General features: G+C 42.8%; 1 protein-coding gene across 1 annotated transcript in view; it reads right to left on the bottom strand.

The window, feature by feature from the left end:
• The window catches only part of LOC109879671 (probable phospholipid-transporting ATPase IH), a gene marked incomplete at its 5' end in the record, with an annotated part of 28,071 nt that extends 6,952 nt beyond the window's left edge, over positions 1-21,119 (bottom strand). Inside the window, 9 exons of the mRNA XM_031815957.1 lie at positions 515-538; positions 1,292-1,427; positions 10,895-11,022; positions 11,188-11,247; positions 11,325-11,470; positions 11,647-11,749; positions 13,026-13,203; positions 13,392-13,643; positions 20,938-21,119. Of these exons, the coding sequence (XP_031671817.1) occupies positions 515-538; positions 1,292-1,427; positions 10,895-11,022; positions 11,188-11,247; positions 11,325-11,470; positions 11,647-11,749; positions 13,026-13,203; positions 13,392-13,643; positions 20,938-21,119 (1,209 nt within the window). The remainder of the gene's footprint in view (positions 1-514; positions 539-1,291; positions 1,428-10,894; positions 11,023-11,187; positions 11,248-11,324; positions 11,471-11,646; positions 11,750-13,025; positions 13,204-13,391; positions 13,644-20,937) is intronic.
• Between the last annotated feature and the right edge of the window lie 787 nt (positions 21,120-21,906).

The raw sequence follows: 21,906 nt of genomic DNA, 5'->3' as shown, positions 1-21,906 counted from the left end.
TGTCTACTAGCAGAAACCACTGCCTACCACCCTCCATGGTGGATGTCTACTAGCAGAAACCACTGCCTACCACCCTCCATGGTGGATGTCTACTAGCAGAAACCACTGCCTACCACCCTCCATGGTGGATGTCTACTAGCAGAAACCACTGCCTACCACCCTCCATGGTGGATGTCTACTAGCAGAAACCACTGCCTACCACCCTCCATGGTGGATGTCTACTAGCAGAAACCACTGTTCCGGACACACAAACAACATGAGGAAGTCTGGACTACGGCAACTACACAACGAGACAAGAGTGGAGTTGAAGTATGGGTCTACTATTACTACACGGATATACCTACAGCTCATTGGCCTATACAGGCAGTAGGGGTTGGATATGAGGGGATACCTATTGGATGAGATGATGACGGGCGGTTTGGTTACGCAATGTGACGGGCAGTGGAGGGGGGAGGGGGGGGGACAGTCCAACTAAAACTAAACCAGGGTGACAGACAGATAGGGACAGGCTTACCATCTGTGTGTTGGTTGTCATTAGCTGAGGAGAGAACGAGAAGCATAAAGAACAAGCAACATAAAGGTAAGAGGAGAAGAAGAGGAGGAAAAAGAGGAAGAAAATAAAAGAACTGGAAGCCAGAAAACTAAAACATCTGATATTCAAAGGAAATAAAGCAAAAACAGGCCAATCAAAGCAATCCAACAGGTTAAAGTGATATAAAGGAAGAGGTATAAAAGGAGAAACAGCACAGAGAAAGATGTCTGCAGACTCAACATGCTTTCCTTTCATAGATATGAATGAGAGATCCGGTCATGGTTTTATGCAAAGGATCACAGGTGAATCTGCAGGCCAGGAGATCTCATGTCATCCATTTACCTAAAATCACCACACCTTCCACAGACGACAGCTGTACTGACTGAAGTTTTAGAATGTTGTTCACTAACATGAATTCAATGTCAAATGAACTCAAAGGTCCATGTTGAATTGTGGGTAAAAGCGGGGTCAAAACTTGATGAAAAGTATGTACATTGGTGACAATTACGTTTTCCACGTTGATAAACCGTGGAAACAGTGTCGATCCAACCTGTGTGCGACCAGTGAACTCACTCATAACCCACAGTCACAACCAGCCACTCCACATCACAATCACTGGACACTCCTTCACGGCAGGAACATAAACACTTGACATGGGCTTGGAGAAGTGCAGTATGATCAGATGATCATTTTATAACTTCACACCAACATATACTCTTTAACGCAGTACTCCAGTAGCCACGGCGACGGTGTCTTTACCTGTCCGTTGCTGGTGAAGGTGCTGTTGTTGAACAGGAAGTAAGAACCAAAGAAGAAGACGATGGCGTCGAACACCCCCAGGAAGGTCCAGTAGATGAAAATGGGCCAACGCAGAAGAGAGTTCTTAGCTATGTCCCTGTAGAGAGGAAACATTACAGTACACATTATACACAGTAAATATAGGAGGGAGTTCTGAGCTATGTCCCTGTAGAGAGGAAACATTACAGTACACATTATATACAGTAAATATAGGAGGGAGTTCTGAGCTATGTCCCTGTAGAGAGGAAACATTACAGTACACATTATACACAGTAAATATAGGAGGGAGTTCTGAGCTATGTCCCTGTAGAGAGGAAACATTACAGTACACATTATATACAGTAAATATAGGAGGGAGTTCTTAGCTATGTCCCTGTAGAGAGGAAACATTACAGTACACATTATACACAGTAAATATAGGAGGGAGTTCTGAGCTATGTCCCTGTAGAGAGGAAACATTACAGTACACATTATTGTCAAAGGAATTTTACAATTCCTATATGTGTTCATTAACCAATTCAATAAAAATCACTGTCTGTTTCGAAGAATTTGTAAGATCCTTATTTGCATAAAATAGACAGAGACCAGTCTACCAAACTTAGCCAATAGCATTTATTCTCGAGAGCGCTGCTCATAGAACCCTGTACAACAGTTTATATATCAAATATGACGTCATAGGTTATAAAAATGTATCTCCTCCTCTCGACCAGGAGAAAGCAGGTTCAAAAGTTCATTCCAACTCACTAGCGCACATACCTGACACACTTTATCTGGATTAACTCCTGAAGTCTCACCATAGTTTCTTACAACTTAGCAGACAGTTCCAGATAAGGAAAACCTGGAGGGGCTCTCGCTGTCTTATTTGATCGCCACAGATTTATAGCTGAGTCGGTTCAAACATAGGTTAATTACCCTCTTTGCTTACTTTAGACACACACATACATTCCTTCTTCCACAATGGTTATCATTTCCAATTACCCCTTATCCATGCTACATAACCTCTTTCTTAGGAACTAACATAATAAATCTGATATTGTAAAACAGGGTAGAGTTTAATTAGTTATAGTTCTATTTAAATGTAAATATTGTTTAGTCATTATTCATAAAATTCCTAACAATGATATACAGTAAATATAAGAGGGAGTTCTGAGCTATGTCCCTGTAGAGAGGAAACATTACAGTACACATTATATACAGTAAATATAGGAGGGAGTTCTGAGCTATGTCCCTGTAGAAAGGAAACATTACAGTACACATTATATACAGTAAATATACAGTGCCTTGCGAAAGTATCCGGCCCCCTTGGACTTTGCGACCTTTTGCCACATTTCAGGCTTCAAACATAAAGATATAAAACTGTCTTTTTTTGTGAAGAATCAACAACAAGTGGGACACAATCATGAAGTGGAACGACATTTATTGGATATTTCAATAATTTCAATAAATTTTAACAAATCAAAAACTGAAAAATTGGGCGTGCAAAATTATTCAGCCCCTTTACTTTCAGTGCAGCAAACTCTCTCCAGAAGTTCAGTGAGGATCTCTGAATGATCCAATGTTGACCTAAATGACTAATGATGATAAATACAATCCACCTGTGTGTAATCAAGTCTCCGTATAAATGCACCTGCACTGTGATAGTCTCAGAGGTCCGTTAAAAGCGCAGAGAGCAAGGAACACACCAGGCAGGTCCGAGATACTGTTGTGAAGAAGTTTAAAGCCGGATTTGGATACCAAAAGATTTCCCAAGCTTTAAACATCCCAAGGAGCACTGTGCAAGCGATAATATTGAAATGGAAGGAGTATCAGACCACTGCAAATCTACCAAGACCTGGCCGTCCCTCTAAACTTTCAGCTCATACAAGGAGAAGACTGATCAGAGATGCAGCCAAGAGGCCCATGATCACTCTGGATGAACTGCAGAGATCTACAGCTGAGGTGGGAGACTCTGTCCATAGGACAACAATCAGTCGTATATTGCACAAATCTGGCCTTTATGGAAGAGTGGCAAGAAGAAAGCTCTGGTCAGATGAAACCAAAATTGAACTTTTTGGCAACAATGCAAAACGTTATGTTTGGCGTAAAAGCAACACAGCTCATCACCCTGAACACACCATCCCCACTGTCAAACATGGTGGTGGCAGCATCATGGTTTGGGCCTGCTTTTCTTCAGCAGGGACAGGGAAGATGGTTAAAATTGATGGGAAGATGGATGGAGCCAAATACAGGACCATTCTGGAAGAAAACCTGATGGAGTCTGCAAAAGACCTGAGACTGGGACGGAGATTTGTCTTCCAACAAGACAATGATCCAAAACATAAGGCAAAATCTACAATGGAATGGTTCAAAAATAAACATATCCAGGTGTTAGAATGGCCAAGTCAAAGTCCAGACCTGAATCCAATCGAGAATCTGTGGAAAGAACTGAAAACTGCTGTTCACAAATGCTCTCCTTCCAACCTCACTGAGCTCGAGCTGTTTTGCAAGGAGGAATGGGAAAAAATGTCAGTCTCTCGATGTGCAAAACTGATAGAGACATACCCCAAGCGACTTACAGCTGTAATCGCAGCAAAAGGTGGCGCTACAAAGTATTAACTTAAGGGGGCTTAATAATTTTGCACGCCCAATTTTTCAGTTTTTGATTTGTTAAAAAAGTTTGAAATATCCAATAAATGTCGTTCCACTTCATGATTGTGTCCCACTTGTTGTTGATTCTTCACAAAAAAATACAGTTTTATATCTTTATGTTTGAAGCCTGAAATGTGGCAAAAGGTCGCAAAGTTCAAGGGGGCCGAATACTTTCGCAAGGCACTGTAGGAGGGAGTTCTGAGCTATGTCCTGATGACCAGACACCTGAGCATAATGCTTGCATTACATTAGTCCATATACCATGTATTTGGGGATTTAATTAGATGGTTCTATTGTTTTCCCATTCAGTTGTAGATTCCTTTCAATTCATACTAATGTCTGACACATTTAGATTTTGGGGTGAATTGTCCCTTTAACCAGAAGAATTCCAAGCTAACAGCAATTACACTTTCTATTAGTCTCCAGAGCTAAAACAGCATTCCTCCACCACAACCGTGAGCAAGGCAGCATTGATTTAACAGTTAGCTGACAAATCCAGGCATGGAGGAATGACCTGATGCCAGTCAGATGCCTTTCTGCCTGCTGCATTGTTAGCCTAAATTTTCCACACAATTACCCATAGGTAGCTAGCAGGAAAATGGAGTATTGATTGTCACCAGGCAGAGAGAGGAAAAGCAAACAAAAACATCAAGCATTTACTGGCAACACCACTGAACAATGTGAGCTTTACACTGTATATATGGATTCACAAACAAGTGTGTCTACGTGATTCTATTATTATCTTGTAACGTCTTACAACATCTTGAGAATGTGAATTCGGCTGTTGTTTAGTAACAGAGTTCATATGAGGAGAGAGATGGCAGTCACAGTTTGCCAAGAGCTGGTAGGATTTTACAATTATCTGCTCTGAGGAAACGCTGTGGAAGAGATCAACTGAGGAACATTCCCAAAATGAGATTTTCTAACAGTCTACAGAAATGTATCACATCACACTATTGCATGCTGGGACAGGCAGTAAGCGCCTACATGATATATACAAAAGTATGTGGACACAACTTCAAATGAATGGATTCAGCTATTTCAGCCGCACCTGTTGCTGACAGGTGTAAACAGGAGTACACTACCGTTCACATGTTTAGGGTCACTTAGAAATGTCTTGTTTTTTAAAGAAAAACACTTTTTTGTCGGTTAAAATAACATCAAATTGTTCAGAAATGCAGTACAGAATTGGTTAATGTTGTAAATGACTATAGTAGCTGGTAACGGCTGATTGTTAATAGAATATCTACATAGGTGTACAGAGGCCCATTTTATTTTTTTTATTTTTATTTTACCTTTATTTAACCAGGTAGGCAAGTTGAGAACAAGTTCTCATTTACAATTGCGACCTGGCCAAGATAAAGCAAAGCAGTTCGACACATACAACAACACAGAGTTACACATGGAGTAAAAACAAACATACAGTCAATAATGCAGTATAAACAAGTCTATATACAATGTGAGCAAATGAGGTGAGAAGGGAGGTAAAGGCAAAAAAGGCCATGATGGCAAAGTAAATACAATATAGCAAGTAAAATACTGGAATGGTAGTTTTGCAATGGAAGAATGTGCAAAGTAGAAATAAAAATAATGGGGTGCAAAGGAGCAAAATAAATAAATAAATTAAAATTAAATACAGTTGGGAAAGAGGTAGTTGTTTGGGCTAAATTATAGGTGGTCTATGTACAGGTGCAGTAATCTGTGAGCTGCTCTGACAGTTGGTGCTTAAAGCTAGTGAGGGAGATAAGTGTTTCCAGTTTCAGAGATTTTTGTAGTTCGTTCCAGTCATTGGCAGCAGAGAACTGGAAGGAGAGGCGGCCAAAGAAAGAATTGGTTTTGGGGGTGACTAGAGAGATATACCTGCTGGAGCGTGTGCTACAGGTGGGAGATGCTATGGTGACCAGCGAGCTGAGATAAGGGGACTTTACCTAGCAGGGTCTTGTAGATGACATGGAGCCAGTGGGTTTGGCGACGAGTATGAAGCGAGGGCCAGCCAACGAGAGCGTCCAGGTCGCAATGGTGGGTAGTATATGGGGCTTTGCTGATAAAACGGATTGCACTGTGATAGACTGCATCCAATTTGTTGAGTAGGGTATTGGAGGCTATTTTGTAAATGACATCGCCAAAGTCGAGGATTGGTAGGATGGTCAGTTTTACAAGGGTATGTTTGGCAGCATGAGTGAAGGATGCTTTGTTGCGAAATAGGAAGCCAATTCTAGATTTAACTTTGGATTGGAGATGTTTGATATGGGTCTGGAAGGAGAGTTTACAGTCTAACCAGACACCTAAGTATTTGTAGTTGTCCACGTATTCTAAGTCAGAGCCGTCCAGAGTAGTGATGTTGGACAGGCGGGTAGGTGCAGGTAGCGATCGGTTGAAGAGCATGCATTTAGTTTTACTTGTATTTAAGAGCAATTGGAGGCCACGGAAGGAGAGTTGTATTGCATTGAAGCTTGCCTGGAGGGTTGTTAACACAGTGTCCAAAGAAGGGCCGGAAGTATACAGAATGGTGTCGTCTGCGTAGAGGTGGATCAGGGACTCACCAGCAGCAAGAGCGACCTCATTGATGTATACAGAGAAGAGAGTCGGTCCAAGAATTGAACCCTGTGGCACCCCCATAGAGACTGCCAGAGGTCCGGACAGCAGACCCTCCGATTTGACACACTGAACTCTATCAGAGAAGTAGTTGGTGAACCAGGCGAGGCAATCATTTGAGAAACCAAGAGTGTCGAGTCTGCCGATGAGGATATGGTGATTGACAGAGTCGAAAGCCTTGGCCAGATCAATGAATACGGCTGCACAGTAATGTTTCTTATCGATGGCGGTTAAGATATCGTTTAGGACCTTGAGCGTGGCTGAGGTGCACCCATGACCAGCTCTGAAACCAGATTGCATAGCAGAGAAGGTATGGTGAGATTCGAAATGGTCGGTAATCTGTTTGTTGACTTGGCTTTCGAAGACCTTAGAAAGGCACGGTAGGATAGATATAGGTCTATAGCAGTTTGGGTCAAGAGTGTCCCCCCCTTTGAAGAGGGGGATGACTGCAGCTGCTTTCCAATCTTTGGGAATCTCAGACGACACGAAAGAGAGGTTGAACAGGCTAGTAATAGGGGTGGCAACAATTTCGGCAGATAATTTTAGAAAGAAAGGGTCCAGATTGTCTAGCCCGGCTGATTTGTAGGGGTCCAGATTTTGCAGCTCTTTCAGAACATCAGCTGAATGGATTTGGGAGAAGGAGAAATGGGGAAGGCTTGGGCGAGTTGCTGTTGGGGGTGCAGTGCTGTTGTCCGGGGTAGGAGTAGCCAGGTGGAAAGCATGGCCAGCCGTAGAAAAATGCTTATTGAAATTCTCAATTATGGTGGATTTATCAGTGGTGACAGTGTTTCCTATCTTCAGTGCAGTGGGCAGCTGGGAGGAGGTGTTCTTATTCTCCATGGACTTTACAGTGTCCCAGAACTTTTTTGAGTTAGTGTTGCAGGAAGCAAATTTCTGCTTGAAAAAGCTAGCCTTGGCTTTTCTAACTGCCTGTGTATAATGGTTTCTAGCTTCCCTGAACAGCTGCATATCACGGGGGCTGTTCGATGCTAATGCAGAACGCCATAGGATGTTTTTGTGTTGGTTAAGGGCAGTCAGGTCTGGGGAGAACCAAGGGCTATATCTGTTCCTGGTTCTAAATTTCTTGAATGGGGCATGTTTATTTAAGATGGTTAGGAAGGCATTTTTTTTTAAATATCCAGGCATCCTCTACTGACGGGATGAGATCAATATCCTTCCAGGATACCCCGGCCAGGTCGATTAGAAAGGCCTGCTCGCAGAAGTGTTTCAGGGAGCGTTTTACAGTGATGAGTGGAGGTCGTTTGACCGCTGACCCATTACGGATGCAGGCAATGAGGCAGTGATCGCTGAGATCTTGGTTGAAGACAGCAGAGGTGTATTTAGAGGGGAAGTTGGTTAGGATGATATCTATGAGGGTGCCCGTGTTTAAGGCTTTGGGGAGGTACCTGGTAGGTTCATTGATAATTTGTGTGAGATTGAGGGCATCAAGTTTAGATTGTAGGATGGCTGGGGTGTTAAGCATGTTCCAGTTTAGGTCGCCTAGCAGCACGAACTCTGAAGATAGATGGGGGGCAATCAGTTCACATATGGTGTCCAGAGCACAGCTGGGGGCAGAGGGTGGTCTATAGCAGGCGGCAACGGTGAGAGACTTGTTTTTAGAGAGGTGGATTTTTAAAAGTAGAAGTTCAAATTGTTTGGGTACAGACCTGGATAGTAGGACAGAACTCTGCAGGCTATCTTTGCAGTAGATTGCAACACCGCCCCCTTTGGCAGTTCTATCTTGTCTGAAAATGTTGTAGTTTGGAATTAAAATGTCTGAATTTTTGGTGGTCTTCCTAAGCCAGGATTCAGACACAGCTAGAACATCCGGGTTGGCAGAGTGTGCTAAAGCAGTGAATAGAACAAACTTAGGGAGGAGGCTTCTAATGTTAACATGCATGAAACCAAGGCTATTACGGTTACAGAAGTCGTCAAAAGAGAGCGCCTGGGGAATAGGAGTGGAGCTAGGCACTGCAGGGCCTGGATTCACCTCTACATCGCCAGAGGAACATAGGAGGAGTAGAATAAGGGTACGGCTAAAAGCTATGAGAATTGGTCGTCTAGAACGTCTGGAACATAGAGTAAAAGGAGGTTTCTGGGGGCGATAAAATAGCATCAAGGTATAATGTACAGACAAATGTATGGTAGGATGTGAATACAGTGGAGGTAAACCTAGGTATTGAGTGATGAAGAGAGAGATATTGTCTCTAGAAACATCGTTGAAACCAGGAGATGTCATTGCATGTGTGGGTGGTGGAACTAATAGGTTGGATAAGGTATAGTGAGCAGGACTAGAGGCTCTACAGTGAAATAAGCCAATAAACACTAACCAGAACAGCAATGGACAAGACATATTGACATTAAGGAGAGGCATGCTTAGTCGAGTGATCAAAAGGGTCCGGTGAGTGGAGAGGTTGGTTGGTGATTTAGACAGCTAGCCAGGGCATCGGTAGCAAGCTAGCATAGGATGGAGGTCTGTTGTTAGCCACCTCTTGCGTTCCGTCAGTAGATTAGTGGGGTTCCGTGTGGTAGAGGGGATTCATCCAAATCACACAACAACAACAAAAATAAAAACAATAGATATAGTTATAGAGGCCCAAGAAGAAAACATAATAATAATTTAAAAAAAAATAATAATAATAATAAATAAATAAATATAATCAAATAAAAAGATACAAAAAAATAAAAAAATAAAAAATGAGGAGGATTATAAAAAAATAAAAAACAAAAGAAATATAAATTGTCCGATTGTCTATTCAGATAGCAGCCGGTAAGACAGCTAACGGTTAGCAGGCCGCAGATGGGCGTTCAGGTAACGTCGCGACGGAGGAGCCATCCGAATAACTCCTTCGGGTAGATAACGTCGGCAGTCCAGTTGTGAAGGCCCGGTGGGGCTCCGCGAAGGCAGTAAAACGGGTCCGGATAGGTGACTGCAGCCCAGGTGTGATTGATGGAACTCAGGAGTGATTGACGGAGCTTGCTAGCTCCGGAATAATTGATGTTTGCTCCGGAATCGACGAAGGCCGATAGTCACACGGATAGCAGCTAGCTAGCTGTGAGATCCGGGTATGAATGTCCAGAGAGCAGTCGAAATCCAGGGACATGGAGAGAAAAATTGGTCCGGTATGTTCCGTTCCGAGCCGCGCTGCGCCGTACAGAACTGGCGATAGATTTTCGAGCTAAAGGATAGCTGATGACCACAAACCGTGGTTAGCTGAATACTAACGATTTGCCAGTAAAGGAGCTAACTAGCTTCTGAACTAGCTTCTGGATTAGCTTCTGGCTAGTTTCAGGCTAGCTTCTTGGAGTTTCTGGCTAGCTTCTTGGAGGATTACAGATCTGAGGTAAATAATACTTTTTTATAAATATACATTGGTGAGGCGGGTTGCAGGAGAGTGTTTTGAAGATGAGTTGATGGAAAATAAAAATAAAATAAAAAATAAAAAGTTGTAAATATATATATATACAGGACACGACAAGACGAGGACAAAAGACGTCTGAACTGCTATGCCACCTTGGATTATAATCCATTATCAGCAACCATCACTCCTGTGTTCCAATGGCACGTTGTGTTAGCTAATCCAAGTTTATCATTTTAAAAGGCTAATTGATCATTAGAAACTCCTTTTGCAATTATGTTAGCACAGCTGAAAACTGTTGTTTTGATTAAAGAAGCAATAAAACTGGCCTTCTGCTGAAGGATGGGATTAAAAACAAACAAAAGATAACTATTGTAAAATACACTGTGTCCGTTGGAGGATGCCAGGGGAACGCTGCCTGCCCCAATGGATAGTGACAACTGTAAAGTTTAGTGGAGGAATAATTGTCTGGGGCTGTTTTTCATGGTTCGGGCTAGGCCCCTTAGTTCCAGTGAAGGGATATCTTAACGCTACTGCATACAATGACATTCTAGATGATTCTGTGCTTCCAACTTTGTGGCAACAGTTTGGAGAAGGCCCTTTCCTGTTTCAGCATGACAATGCCCCTGTGCACAAAGCGAGGTTCAAACAGAAATGGTTTGTCGAGATCGGTGTGGAAGAACTTGACTGGCCTGCACAGAGCCCTGACCTCAACCCCATCAAACATTTTTGGGATGAATTGGAACGCCAACTGTAAGCCAGCTTAATCGCCCAACATCAGTGCCCGACCTCACTAATGCTCTTCTGGCTGAAAGGAAGCAAGTCCCTGTAGCAATGTTCCAACATCTAGTGGAAAGTCTTCCCAGTAGAGTGGAGGCTGTTATAGCAACAAAATGGGGGACCAACTCCTTATTAATGCCTATGATTTTGGAGCGAGATGTTCGACGAGCAGGTGTCCACAAACTTTGGTCATGTAGTGTACCTGTAGAGGGAGGGGTCTTTCTTGAGGATGTCCATGTTGATGTGCTGCTCGATGAGGCTGAAGAGCAGGATGGGTAGAGAGGTAAAGCTGATATTGTACAGTGTCAGATAGGCTGTGTCATACAGCGGCTGGAGAGAGACAGGATGGTAGAGAACAACCAAGATCAGTCATTTAAAACAATATTTATACCTTACTCATTTGTCCTGCATTCTTAACCAGAGAAAAACAATTCAAACTTCTCCACAAAGTCATGGTTTAAAGTACTACAATTTTTGGGAACATATTTTATGTACCTGTTGGGAGAAGCCACAGAAGAACTGGTAGAGGAACTGAGGGAAGATGAAGGCGACATTCTGAGGAAAAAGAAAATTATGTTTTAATGCTTAAATCATCAGTAGTCCTAAGTTACATTTAGTGAGAAAACACTCACTTTGTAGAAGAAGTACTGTACAAGCTCTGAGATGCGGATGTAGTAGTAGTGTCCGTGAACCAGCAGCATCTTCTTCAGGTGTTTGAACTTCGGGATGGCGTAGTCGCTGTTCCGCGCTGCCTGGCGACCCTCTTTACCCATGATGCCTTAGGGGAGGACATGACTAAGCGCTTTTACCATTTGTTATGCGAGTCATATACATGAATAAAAATATATAAAACTACATTCAAATATATATAAAATCAACCAATCTAAATCGTATTCAAATTCAAATAACTTTATTGAAAAGAGGTCCATTTACAGTGAACAGGGTAATACTAACCGATGCCCACGTGAGCCTCCAGGATCATGCTAACATCATTAGCCCCGTCTCCAATGGCTAGCGTGATGGGGTGTTCTGGAGACGATTTGATCAGCTTCACAATCTGGCAACACAACGTTTCAGGATCAGTGAGATAACCGTTTTTTAAAATCTATAATTCATCAAAGAAGATATGTCTAATATAGACCATCTTTGTAAAGAGAGTTAGAGCTAAACCTACAGACAATGTTATATGAACCTAACCACTGTATATTAACCTATATTAACGTGACAGAGAGGATACTTGTAGTAGTAAGACTTCCTATGTGAATGTCAGTACATATTACATCACAGCCCATATTCCTCTGCCTCCTAGCACAGTGGAGGAGAAGTAGAGGGAAGGGTGCTATTGTGCAGAAAGAGATAGTGACAGTCATATCAGACAGAGGTCAATAGAACTCCTCAGTAAGAGATAGTGACAGTCATATCAGACAGAGCTCAATATAACTCCTCAGTAAAGATGGAGACAGTCATATCAGACAGAGGTCAATAGAACTCCTCAGTAAGAGATAGTGACAGTCATATCAGACAGAGGTCAATAGAACTCCTCAGTAAGAGATAGTGACAGTCAGACAGAGCTCAATATAACTCCTCAGTAAAGATGGAGACAGTCATATGAGAGAGAGCTCAATAGAACTCCTCAGTAAGAGATAGTGACAGTCAGACAGAGCTCAATAGAACTCCTCAGTAAAGATGGAGACAGTCATATGAGAGAGAGCTCAATAGAACTCCTCAGTAAGAGATAGTGACAGTCAGACAGAGCTCAATAGAACTCCTCAGTAAGAGATAGTGACAGTCATATCAGACAGAGGTCAATAGAACTCCTCAGTAAGAGATAGTGACAGTCATATCAGAGAGCTCAATAGAACTCCTCAGTAAAGATGGAGACAGTCATATGAGAGAGAGCTCAATAGAACACCTCAGTAAGAGATAGTGACAGCCATGTCAGACAGAGCTGAATATAATATACTGTAACTCCTCAGTCCCAAATAACGTCTGCTATGACAGGTGGGGTCTAATGTGAGAGAGAGAGAGAGAGAGAGAGAGAGAAGAGAGGGAGACAGAAAGGTAATGTGTCGGAGAGAAATAGAGTGGAGAGAGAGCGAGAAGGGCAACAGTCTGAAGTGGCACTAATTGGTAACCAGAGACCAGAGGTGGGGGAGGGAGGTAGTGGAGTCCAGTAGAGAGGTGAAACATCAACCAGCTCAACACTCCATCAGACTGTGTCAGTGCTTCCTTCAATTAACCTAGCCATGACGGATCACATGACACCAAAGTCATGTTGGTCAGAAATAGGTGTGTAAACGTGTCGTTTGAAATAACTCGGCCTGTTAGGCTACCTGTGCTTTCTGGAGGGGAGCCATGCGGCAACAGAGCACAGCGCTGCAGTTCCTACAGATCTCCAGGAAGATCTCCTTGTAGTTCCCCTGACTGGAGTCCTCCTGACTGGGCTTCAGCACCGCAGACAGGGTGGCCCCGTCAATGATCAGACCGTAGTCCACACAGTCAGCAGACAGACTGAGGACACACACACAAATACACACACAGTCTTTAACTAACCTTGTGGGGGGACACAATTTATAACCATTCAAAATCCTATTTTCCCTAACTCCTAACCCTAAACTTAACTCTAACTCTAAGCCCAAAAGTGAACCTTAACCGTAACGTGTGAGTGTGTGTGTGTGTGTTGGGATCCCGGCACCCACCCTGAGAAGGTGTCTCTGGTCATGCTACTATGCTGCCTGAGTACAGTTTTACTCAGGTCAAACAGAACGTCATGTAGACTCTGTTCCTCGGTGCGTTTGGTGGTCAGCTCCAGTATCTGTGTGGAGCGGCGGAACAGCTTGCTAGCGTAACAAGTAGCCGCCGCCGTCTCCATCTTGTCTCCGGTCAGCACCCACACCTTCATCCCAGCCTTCTGGAGAGACTCGATGGTGTCTGCTGCCTTGTCCTGGAGCCTGGAGAACAGGCAACATAAAGTCAGGCAGCAGTCAATGGAGCAACACTGTACATGGTCATCAGCAGTCAATGGAGCAACGCTGTACATGGTCATCAGCAGTCAATGGAGCAACGCTGTACATGGTCATCAGCAGTCAATGGAGCAACGCTGTACATGGTCATCAGCAGTCAATGGGGCAACGCTGTACATGGTCATCAGCAGTCAATGGGGCAACACTGTACATGGTCATCAGCAGTCAATGGAGCAACGCTGTACATGGTCATCAGCAGTCAATGGAACAACGCTGTACATGGTCATCAGCAGTCAATGGAACAACGCTGTACATGGTGATCAGCAGTCAATGGAACAACGCTGTACATGGTCATCAGCAGTCAATGGAGCAACGCTGTACATGTTCATCAGCAGTCAATGGAGCAATGCTGTACATGGTAATCAGCAGTCAATGGAGCAACGCTGTACATGGTCATCAGCAGTCAATGGAGCAACGCTGTACATGGTAATCAGCAGTCAATGGAGCAACGCTGTACATGTTCATCAGCAGTCAATGGAGCAACGCGGTACATGGTCATCAGACTGCATGCTGCATTCTGTCAATCTTTCAATAATATTTCTAAATCTCTAATTCTACCACATCCATACAGAGCAGAGATGATTTGTTCAGGTTTAGAATACAAGTAGAATGGAATGGTGCAGACACAAACAGTTTAGAATACAAGTAGAATGGAATGGTGCAGACACAAACAGTTTAGAATACAAGTGGAATGGAATGGTACAGACACAAACAGTTTAGAATACAAGTAGAATGGAATGGTGCAGACACAAACAGTTTAGAATACAAGTAGAATGGAATGGTGCAGACACAAACAGTTTAGAATACAAGTAGAATGGAATGGTGCAGACACAACCAATTTAGAATACAAGTAGAATGGAATGGTGCAGACACAACCAGTTTAGAATACAAGTAGAATGGAATGGTGCAGACACAAACAGTTTAGAATACAAGTAGAATGGAATGGTGCAGACACAAACAATTTAGAATACAAGTAGATTGGAATGGTGCAGACACAAACAGCTTAGAATACAAGTAGAATGGAATGGTGCAGACACAAACAGTTTAGAATACAAGTAGAATGGAATGGTGTAGACACAAACAGCTTAGAATACAAGTAGAATGGAATGGTGCAGACACAAACAGTTTAGAATACAAGTAGATTGGAATGGTGCAGACACAAACAGTTTAGAATACAAGTAGAATGGAATGGTGCAGACACAAACAGTTTAGAATACAAGTAGAATGGAATGGTGTAGACACAAACAGTTTAGAATACAAGTAGAATGGAATGGTAAAGACACAAACAGTTTAGAATACAAGTCCTACACCAACTATCTCCAGTAAGATACCGTTGTCAAAACATAGTGTGGTTCTGTTTTACACTGTAAAAGTATCCCTCACTATCTAAATGTAGTTAAGTACAGTACAGTCATGGCCAAAAGTTTTGAGAATGACACAAATATTCATTTTCACAAAGTCTGCTGCTTCAGTTTGTATGATGGCAAGTTGCATACACTCCAGAATGTTATGAAGAGTGATCAGATGAATTGCAATTAATTGCAAAGTCCCTCTTTGCCATGCAAATGAAATGAATCCCCCAAAAACATTTTCACTGCATTTCAGCCCTGCCACAAAAGAACCACCTGACATCATGTCAGTGATTCTCTCGTTAACACAGGTGTGAGTGTTGATGAGGACACGGCTGGAGATCACTCTGTCATGCTGATTGAGTTCGAATAACAGACTGGATTCTTCAGAAGGAGGGTGGTGCTTGGAATCATTGTTCTTCCTCTGTCAACCATGGTTACCTGGAAGGAAACATTTGCCGTCATTATTGCTTTGCACAAAAAGGGCTTCCCAGGCAAGGATATTGCTGCCAGTAAGATTGCACCTAAATCAACCATTTATCGATTCATCAAGAACTTCAAGGAGAGCGGTTCAATTGTTGTGCAGAAGGCTTCAGGGCACCCAAGGAAGTCCAGCAAGCGCCATGACCGTCTCCTAAAGTTGTTTCAGCTGCGGGATCGGGGCACCACCAGTACAGAGCTTGCTCAGGAATGGCAGCAGGCAGGTGTGAGTGCATCTGCACACACAGTGAGGCGAAGTCTTTTGGAGGATGGCCTGGTGTCAAGAAGGGCAGCAAAGAAGCCACTTCTCTCCAGGAAAAATACTGATATTCTGCAAAAGGTACAGGGATTGGACTGCTGAGGACTGGGGTAAAGTAATTTTCTCTGATGAATCCCCTTTCCGATTGTTTGGGGCATCCGGAAAAAAGCTTGTCCGGAGAAGACAAGGTGAGCGCTACCATCAGTCCTGTGTCATGCCAACAGTAAAGCATCCTGAGACCATTCATGTGTGGGGTTGCTTCTCAGCCAAGGGAGTGGGCTCACTCACAATTTTGCCTAAGAACACAGCCATGAATAAAGAATGGTACCAACACATCCTCCGAGGGCAACTTCTCCCAACCATCCAGGAACAGTTTGGTGACGAACAATGCCTTTTCCAGCATGATGGAGCACCGTGCCATAAGGCAAAAGTGAGAACTAAGTGGCTCGGGGAACAAAACATCGATATTTTGGGTCCATGGCCAGGAAACTCCCCAGACCTTAAATCCTATTGTGAACTTATGGTCAATCCTCAAGAGGCGGGTGGACAAACAAAAACCCACAAATTCTGACAGACTCCAAGCATTGATTATGCAAGAATGGGCTGCCATCAGTCAGGATGTGGCCCAGATGTTAATTGACAGCATGCCAGGGCGGATTGCAGAGGTCTTGAAAAAGAAGGGTCTACACTGCAAATATTGACTCTTTGCATCAACTTCATGTAATTGTCAATAAAAGCCTTTGACACCTATGAAATGCTTGTAATTATACTTCAGTATTCCAGAGTAACATCTGACAAAAATATATAAAGACACTGAGGCAGCAAACTTTGTGAAAATTAATATTTGTGTCATTCTCAAAACGTTTGGCTACGACTGTACCCAGGAGGCTGGTGGCACCTTAATTGGGGAGGACAGGCTCGTGGTAATGACTGGAGCGGAATCAGTGGAATGGTACCAAATGTGTGGTTTCCATGTGTTTGATGCCATTCCATTCTCTCCGTTAGAGCCAATATTATGAGCCGTCCTCCCCTCAGCAGCCTCCACTGGCACAGTCAATTGGCTTTGGGGTGTTGAGCTGGAGTGTGTTTGGGGAGCTGGTTTGTTGCAGCAGCAGTCCAACGTCACCGAGCAGGGACGTCTATAACGAAGCTGCAGTGCAGTTAGGATTCACAGCTCCCTACACCGCTGCTGCCTGCCAACCAGCTAATTACCACCACAGCCCAGGAGTCACAGACAATCACACAGACGGACGGAAAAACAGAAAGACACACACACACACACACACACACACACATACACGCACACACACACACACACACACGTACACGCATCAACATGCCCACACACACACGTACACGCATCAACATGCCCACACACACACACACACACACACACACACACACACACACACACACACACACACACACACGTACACGCATCAACATGCCCACACACACACACACACACACACACACACACACACACACACACACACACACACACACACACACACACACACACACACACACACACACACACACGCATCAACATGCCCACACACACACGTACACCGATCAACATGCCCACACACACACGTACACGCATCAACATGCCCACACACACACGTACATCAACATGATGACAAAGACAGATGTAAAGGAAGATGGTGAGACTAAAACACTACACACTCACTAACACACAGATTGACAGATAGAGAAGTGTGTGAGAGAAAGGCAAAGTGATGGGCTGTGACTGACTCTATTTAATGGGGCAGAAGCCAACCTGATACCAGAGTAAAACCTCTGGTGCTTCAGCATGACGTCTGTGCTGACAGACAGAAGAGCAGCAAGAGACCACACTTCATCAGCTGCTATGGATGTCTGGCAGAGATCAATAACAGTGGAACTATAATGTGGTTATCTGCTCATTAGCTGGCTGCACTGGGGACTGACACACACAACATATGGACTGACTGACTACTGAAGCTACTGTTCATGTGGAGGTTAATGTTGAGGTTAAGCCTGAGAGACTGCAGCTAACTAATATTACTGGTTCACAGGCTGCTTTGGGAAAGAACACGTGCCATCATTACAGGAATGGTCAGGTCTATAGTTCAACAATGTGATTCGTTCAACAGCGAACATCATTACAGGAATGGTCAGGTCTATAGTTCAACAATGTGATTCGTTCAACAGCTAACATCATTACAGGAATGGTCAGGTCTATAGTTCAACAATGTGATTCGTTCAACAGCTAACATCATTACAGGAATGGTCAGGTCTATAGTTCAACAATGTGATTCGTTCAACAGCGAACATCATTACAGGAATGGTCAGGTCTATAGTTCAACAATGTGATTCGTTCAATAGCTAACATCATTACAGGAATGGTCAGGTCTATAGTTCAACAATGTGATTCGTTCAACAGCGAACATCATTACAGGAATGGTCAGGTCTATAGTTCAACAATGTGATTCGTTCAACAGCGAACATCATTACAGGAATGGTCAGGTCTATAGTTCAACAATGTGATTCTTTCAACAGCGAACATCATTACAGGAATGGTCAGGTCTATAGTTCAACAATGTGATTCGTTCAACAGCGAACATCATTACAGGAATGGTCAGGTCTATAGTTCAACAATGTGATTCGTTCAACAGCGAACATCATTACAGGAATGGTCAGGTCTATAGTTCAACAATGTGATTCGTTCAACAGCGAACATCATTACAGGAATGGTCAGGTCTATAGTTCAACAATGTGATTCGTTCAACAGCGAACATCATTACAGGAATGGTCAGGTCTATAGTTCAACAATGTGATTAGTTCAATAGCTAACATCATTACAGGAATGGTCAGCCCTATAGTTCAACAATGTGATTCGTTCAACAGCGAACATCATTACAGGAATGGTCAGGTCTATAGTTCAACAATGTGATTCGTTCAATAGCTAACATCATTACAGGAATGGTCAGGTCTATAGTTCAACAATGTGATTCGTTCAATAGCTAACATCATTACAGGAATGGTCAGGTCTATAGTTCAACAATGTGATTCGTTCAACAGCGAACATCATTACAGGAATGGTCAGGTCTATAGTTCAACAATGTGATTCGTTCAACAGCGAACATCATTACTGGAATGGTCAGGTCTATAGTTCAACAATGTGATTCGTTCAACAGCGAACATCATTACAGGAATGGTCAGGTCTATAGTTCAACAATGTGATTCGTTCAACAGCGAACATCATTACAGGAATGGTCAGGTCTATAGTTCAACAATGTGATTCTTTCAACAGCGAACATCATTACAGGAATGGTCAGGTCTATAGTTCAACAATGTGATTCGTTCAACAGCGAACATCATTACAGGAATGGTCAGGTCTATAGTTCAACAATGTGATTCGTTCAACAGCGAACATCATTACAGGAATGGTCAGGTCTATAGTTCAACAATGTGATTCGTTCAACAGCGAACATCATTACAAGAATGGTCAGGTCTATAGTTCAACAATGTGATTCGTTCAACAGCGAACATCATTACAGGAATGGTCAGGTCTATAGTTCAACAATGTGATTCGTTCAACAGCGAACATCATTACAGGAATGGTCAGGTCTATAGTTCAACAATGTGATTCGTTCAATAGCTAACATCATTACAGGAATGGTCAGCCCTATAGTTCAACAATGTGATTCGTTCAACAGCGAACATCATTACAGGAATGGTCAGGTCTATAGTTCAACAATGTGATTCGTTCAATAGCTAACATCATTACAGGAATGGTCAGGTCTATAGTTCAACAATGTGATTCGTTCAACAGCGAACATCATTACAGGAATGGTCAGGTCTATAGTTCAACAATGTGATTCGTTCAACAGCGAACATCATTACAGGAATGGTCAGGTCTATAGTTCAACAATGTGATTCGTTCAATAGCTAACATCATTACAGGAATGGTCAGGTCTATAGTTCAACAATGTGATTCGTTCAACAGCGAACATCATTACAGGAATGGTCAGGTCTATAGTTCAACAATGTGATTCGTTCAATAGCTAACATCATTACAGGAATGGTCAGGTCTATAGTTCAACAATGTGATTCGTTCAATAGCTAACATCATTACAGGAATGGTCAGGTCTATAGTTCAACAATGTGATTCGTTCAACAGCGAACATCATTACAGGAATGGTCAGGTCTATAGTTCAACAATGTGATTCGTTCAATAGCTAACATCATTACAGGAATGGTCAGGTCTATAGTTCAACAATGTGATTCGTTCAATAGCTAACATCATTACAGGAATGGTCAGGTCTATAGTTCAACAATGTGATTCGTTCAATAGCTAACATCATTACAGGAATGGTCAGGTCTATAGTTCAACAATGTGATTCGTTCAATAGCTAACATCCTAGACCGGGTCAGTGAGTCCGATTGTCATTAATTAACTATGCAAACTAGGGCTTGGAGAGTGAGTTTGACTTTCAGTTGAATCAAATCAAAATTGTATTAGTCACATGCGCCGAATATAACAGTGAAATGCCCCTAACCAACAGTGAAATGCCCCTAACCAACAGTGAAATACCCCTAACCAACAGTGAAATGCTCCTAACCAACAGTGAAATGCCCCTAACCAACAGTGAAATGCCCCTAACCAACAGTGAAATGCCCCTAACCAACAGTGAAATGCCCCTAACCAACAGTGAAATGCCCCTAACCAACAGTGAAATGCCCCTAACCAACAGTGAAATGCCCCTAATCAACAGTGAAATGCCCCTAATCAACAGTGCAGTTTCGAAAAATACGGAAAAGAATAAGAGGTAAAAGTAACAAGTAATTAAAGAGCAGCAGTAAAATAATTCTACAGTTGCTAATCTACTCTGTCTCTCAAGCCCCATACATTGTTAGCTCTAAAGAGAGTTGCCCTTAATATAATGATTCTGTCCAGAATATAGAAATATAATTAGTAAAAGCAATAGATCTAAAATCCACAAGATGGTGGTTCTGATTCTACGTTGTGATTCTAGATCGGTACCTGTCCTCGACTGTGGTGGCCCCATGAATATATAAATAGAATTGGGTAGAAAAGACAATGTAGATTGTATGATTCTACGCTGCTGTGGTTCCAGAACGTTACCTGTCCTCCACGGCGGTGGCCCCCAGCAGTACGAAGTCCTTCTCAATGAGGTCATAGGCCTCTGCCAGCTTCCTGTCTCGGTCCTGCAGGGCCAGCTTGGCGCTGTTCAGCAGGTGACACGTCTCCTCGTACTGAGCCACGCTCAACTTCCTGTACGCCACGCACAGTGTCCGTAGGCCCTCCTGAAGTGAGAGAGAGAGAAATAGAGAGAGAGAGAGATAATCATGTTATGCTTTGATATGATTACTGGACACTGATGTTGCAGTTGACAATCCGATAATAATTATTATTCCACTGTTCTGTTCTTTTTTCCCGTTAAAAACAGTCAAATCAAATCAAATTTATTTGTCACATACACATGGTTAGCAGATGTTAATGCGAGTGTAGTGAAATGCTTGTGCTTCTAGTTCCGACAATGCAGTAATAACCAACGAGTAATCTAACCTAACAATTCCAAAACTACTACCTTATACACACAAGTGTAAAGGGATAAAGAATATGTACATAAAGATATATGAATGAGTGATGGTACAGAACGGCATAGGCAAGATGCAGTAGATGGTATCGAGTACAGTATATACATATGAGATGAGTAATGTAGGGTATGTAAACAAAGTGGCATAGTTTAAAGTGGCTAGTTGTAACGCTCGTCCTCTTCTTCTGACGAGGAGTCGCAAGGATCGGACCAAAGCAGCGTGGTACGTGTTCATGACGATATTTATTCTACTCAGGACACTAAAACAAAAATAACAACGAGAATGATACGAACCGAAACAGTCCTGTCTGGTGACATACACAAAGACAGAAAATAAACACACACGAAACACAAGTGGGAAAAGGCTACCTAAGTATGATTCTCAATCAGAGACAACTAACGACACCTGCCTCTGAGAACCATACCAGGCCAAACGCAAAAACACAACATAGAAAACAGAACATAGACAACCCACCTAACTCACGCCCTGACCA

The sequence above is a fragment of the Oncorhynchus kisutch genome, unplaced genomic scaffold (assembly GCF_002021735.2).
Source record: "Oncorhynchus kisutch isolate 150728-3 unplaced genomic scaffold, Okis_V2 scaffold715, whole genome shotgun sequence".
Taxonomy (NCBI): Eukaryota; Metazoa; Chordata; class Actinopteri; order Salmoniformes; family Salmonidae; genus Oncorhynchus; species Oncorhynchus kisutch.
The sequence above is the reverse complement of the archived record's forward strand: the minus strand, read 5'-3'. Positions and strand labels throughout refer to the sequence as shown.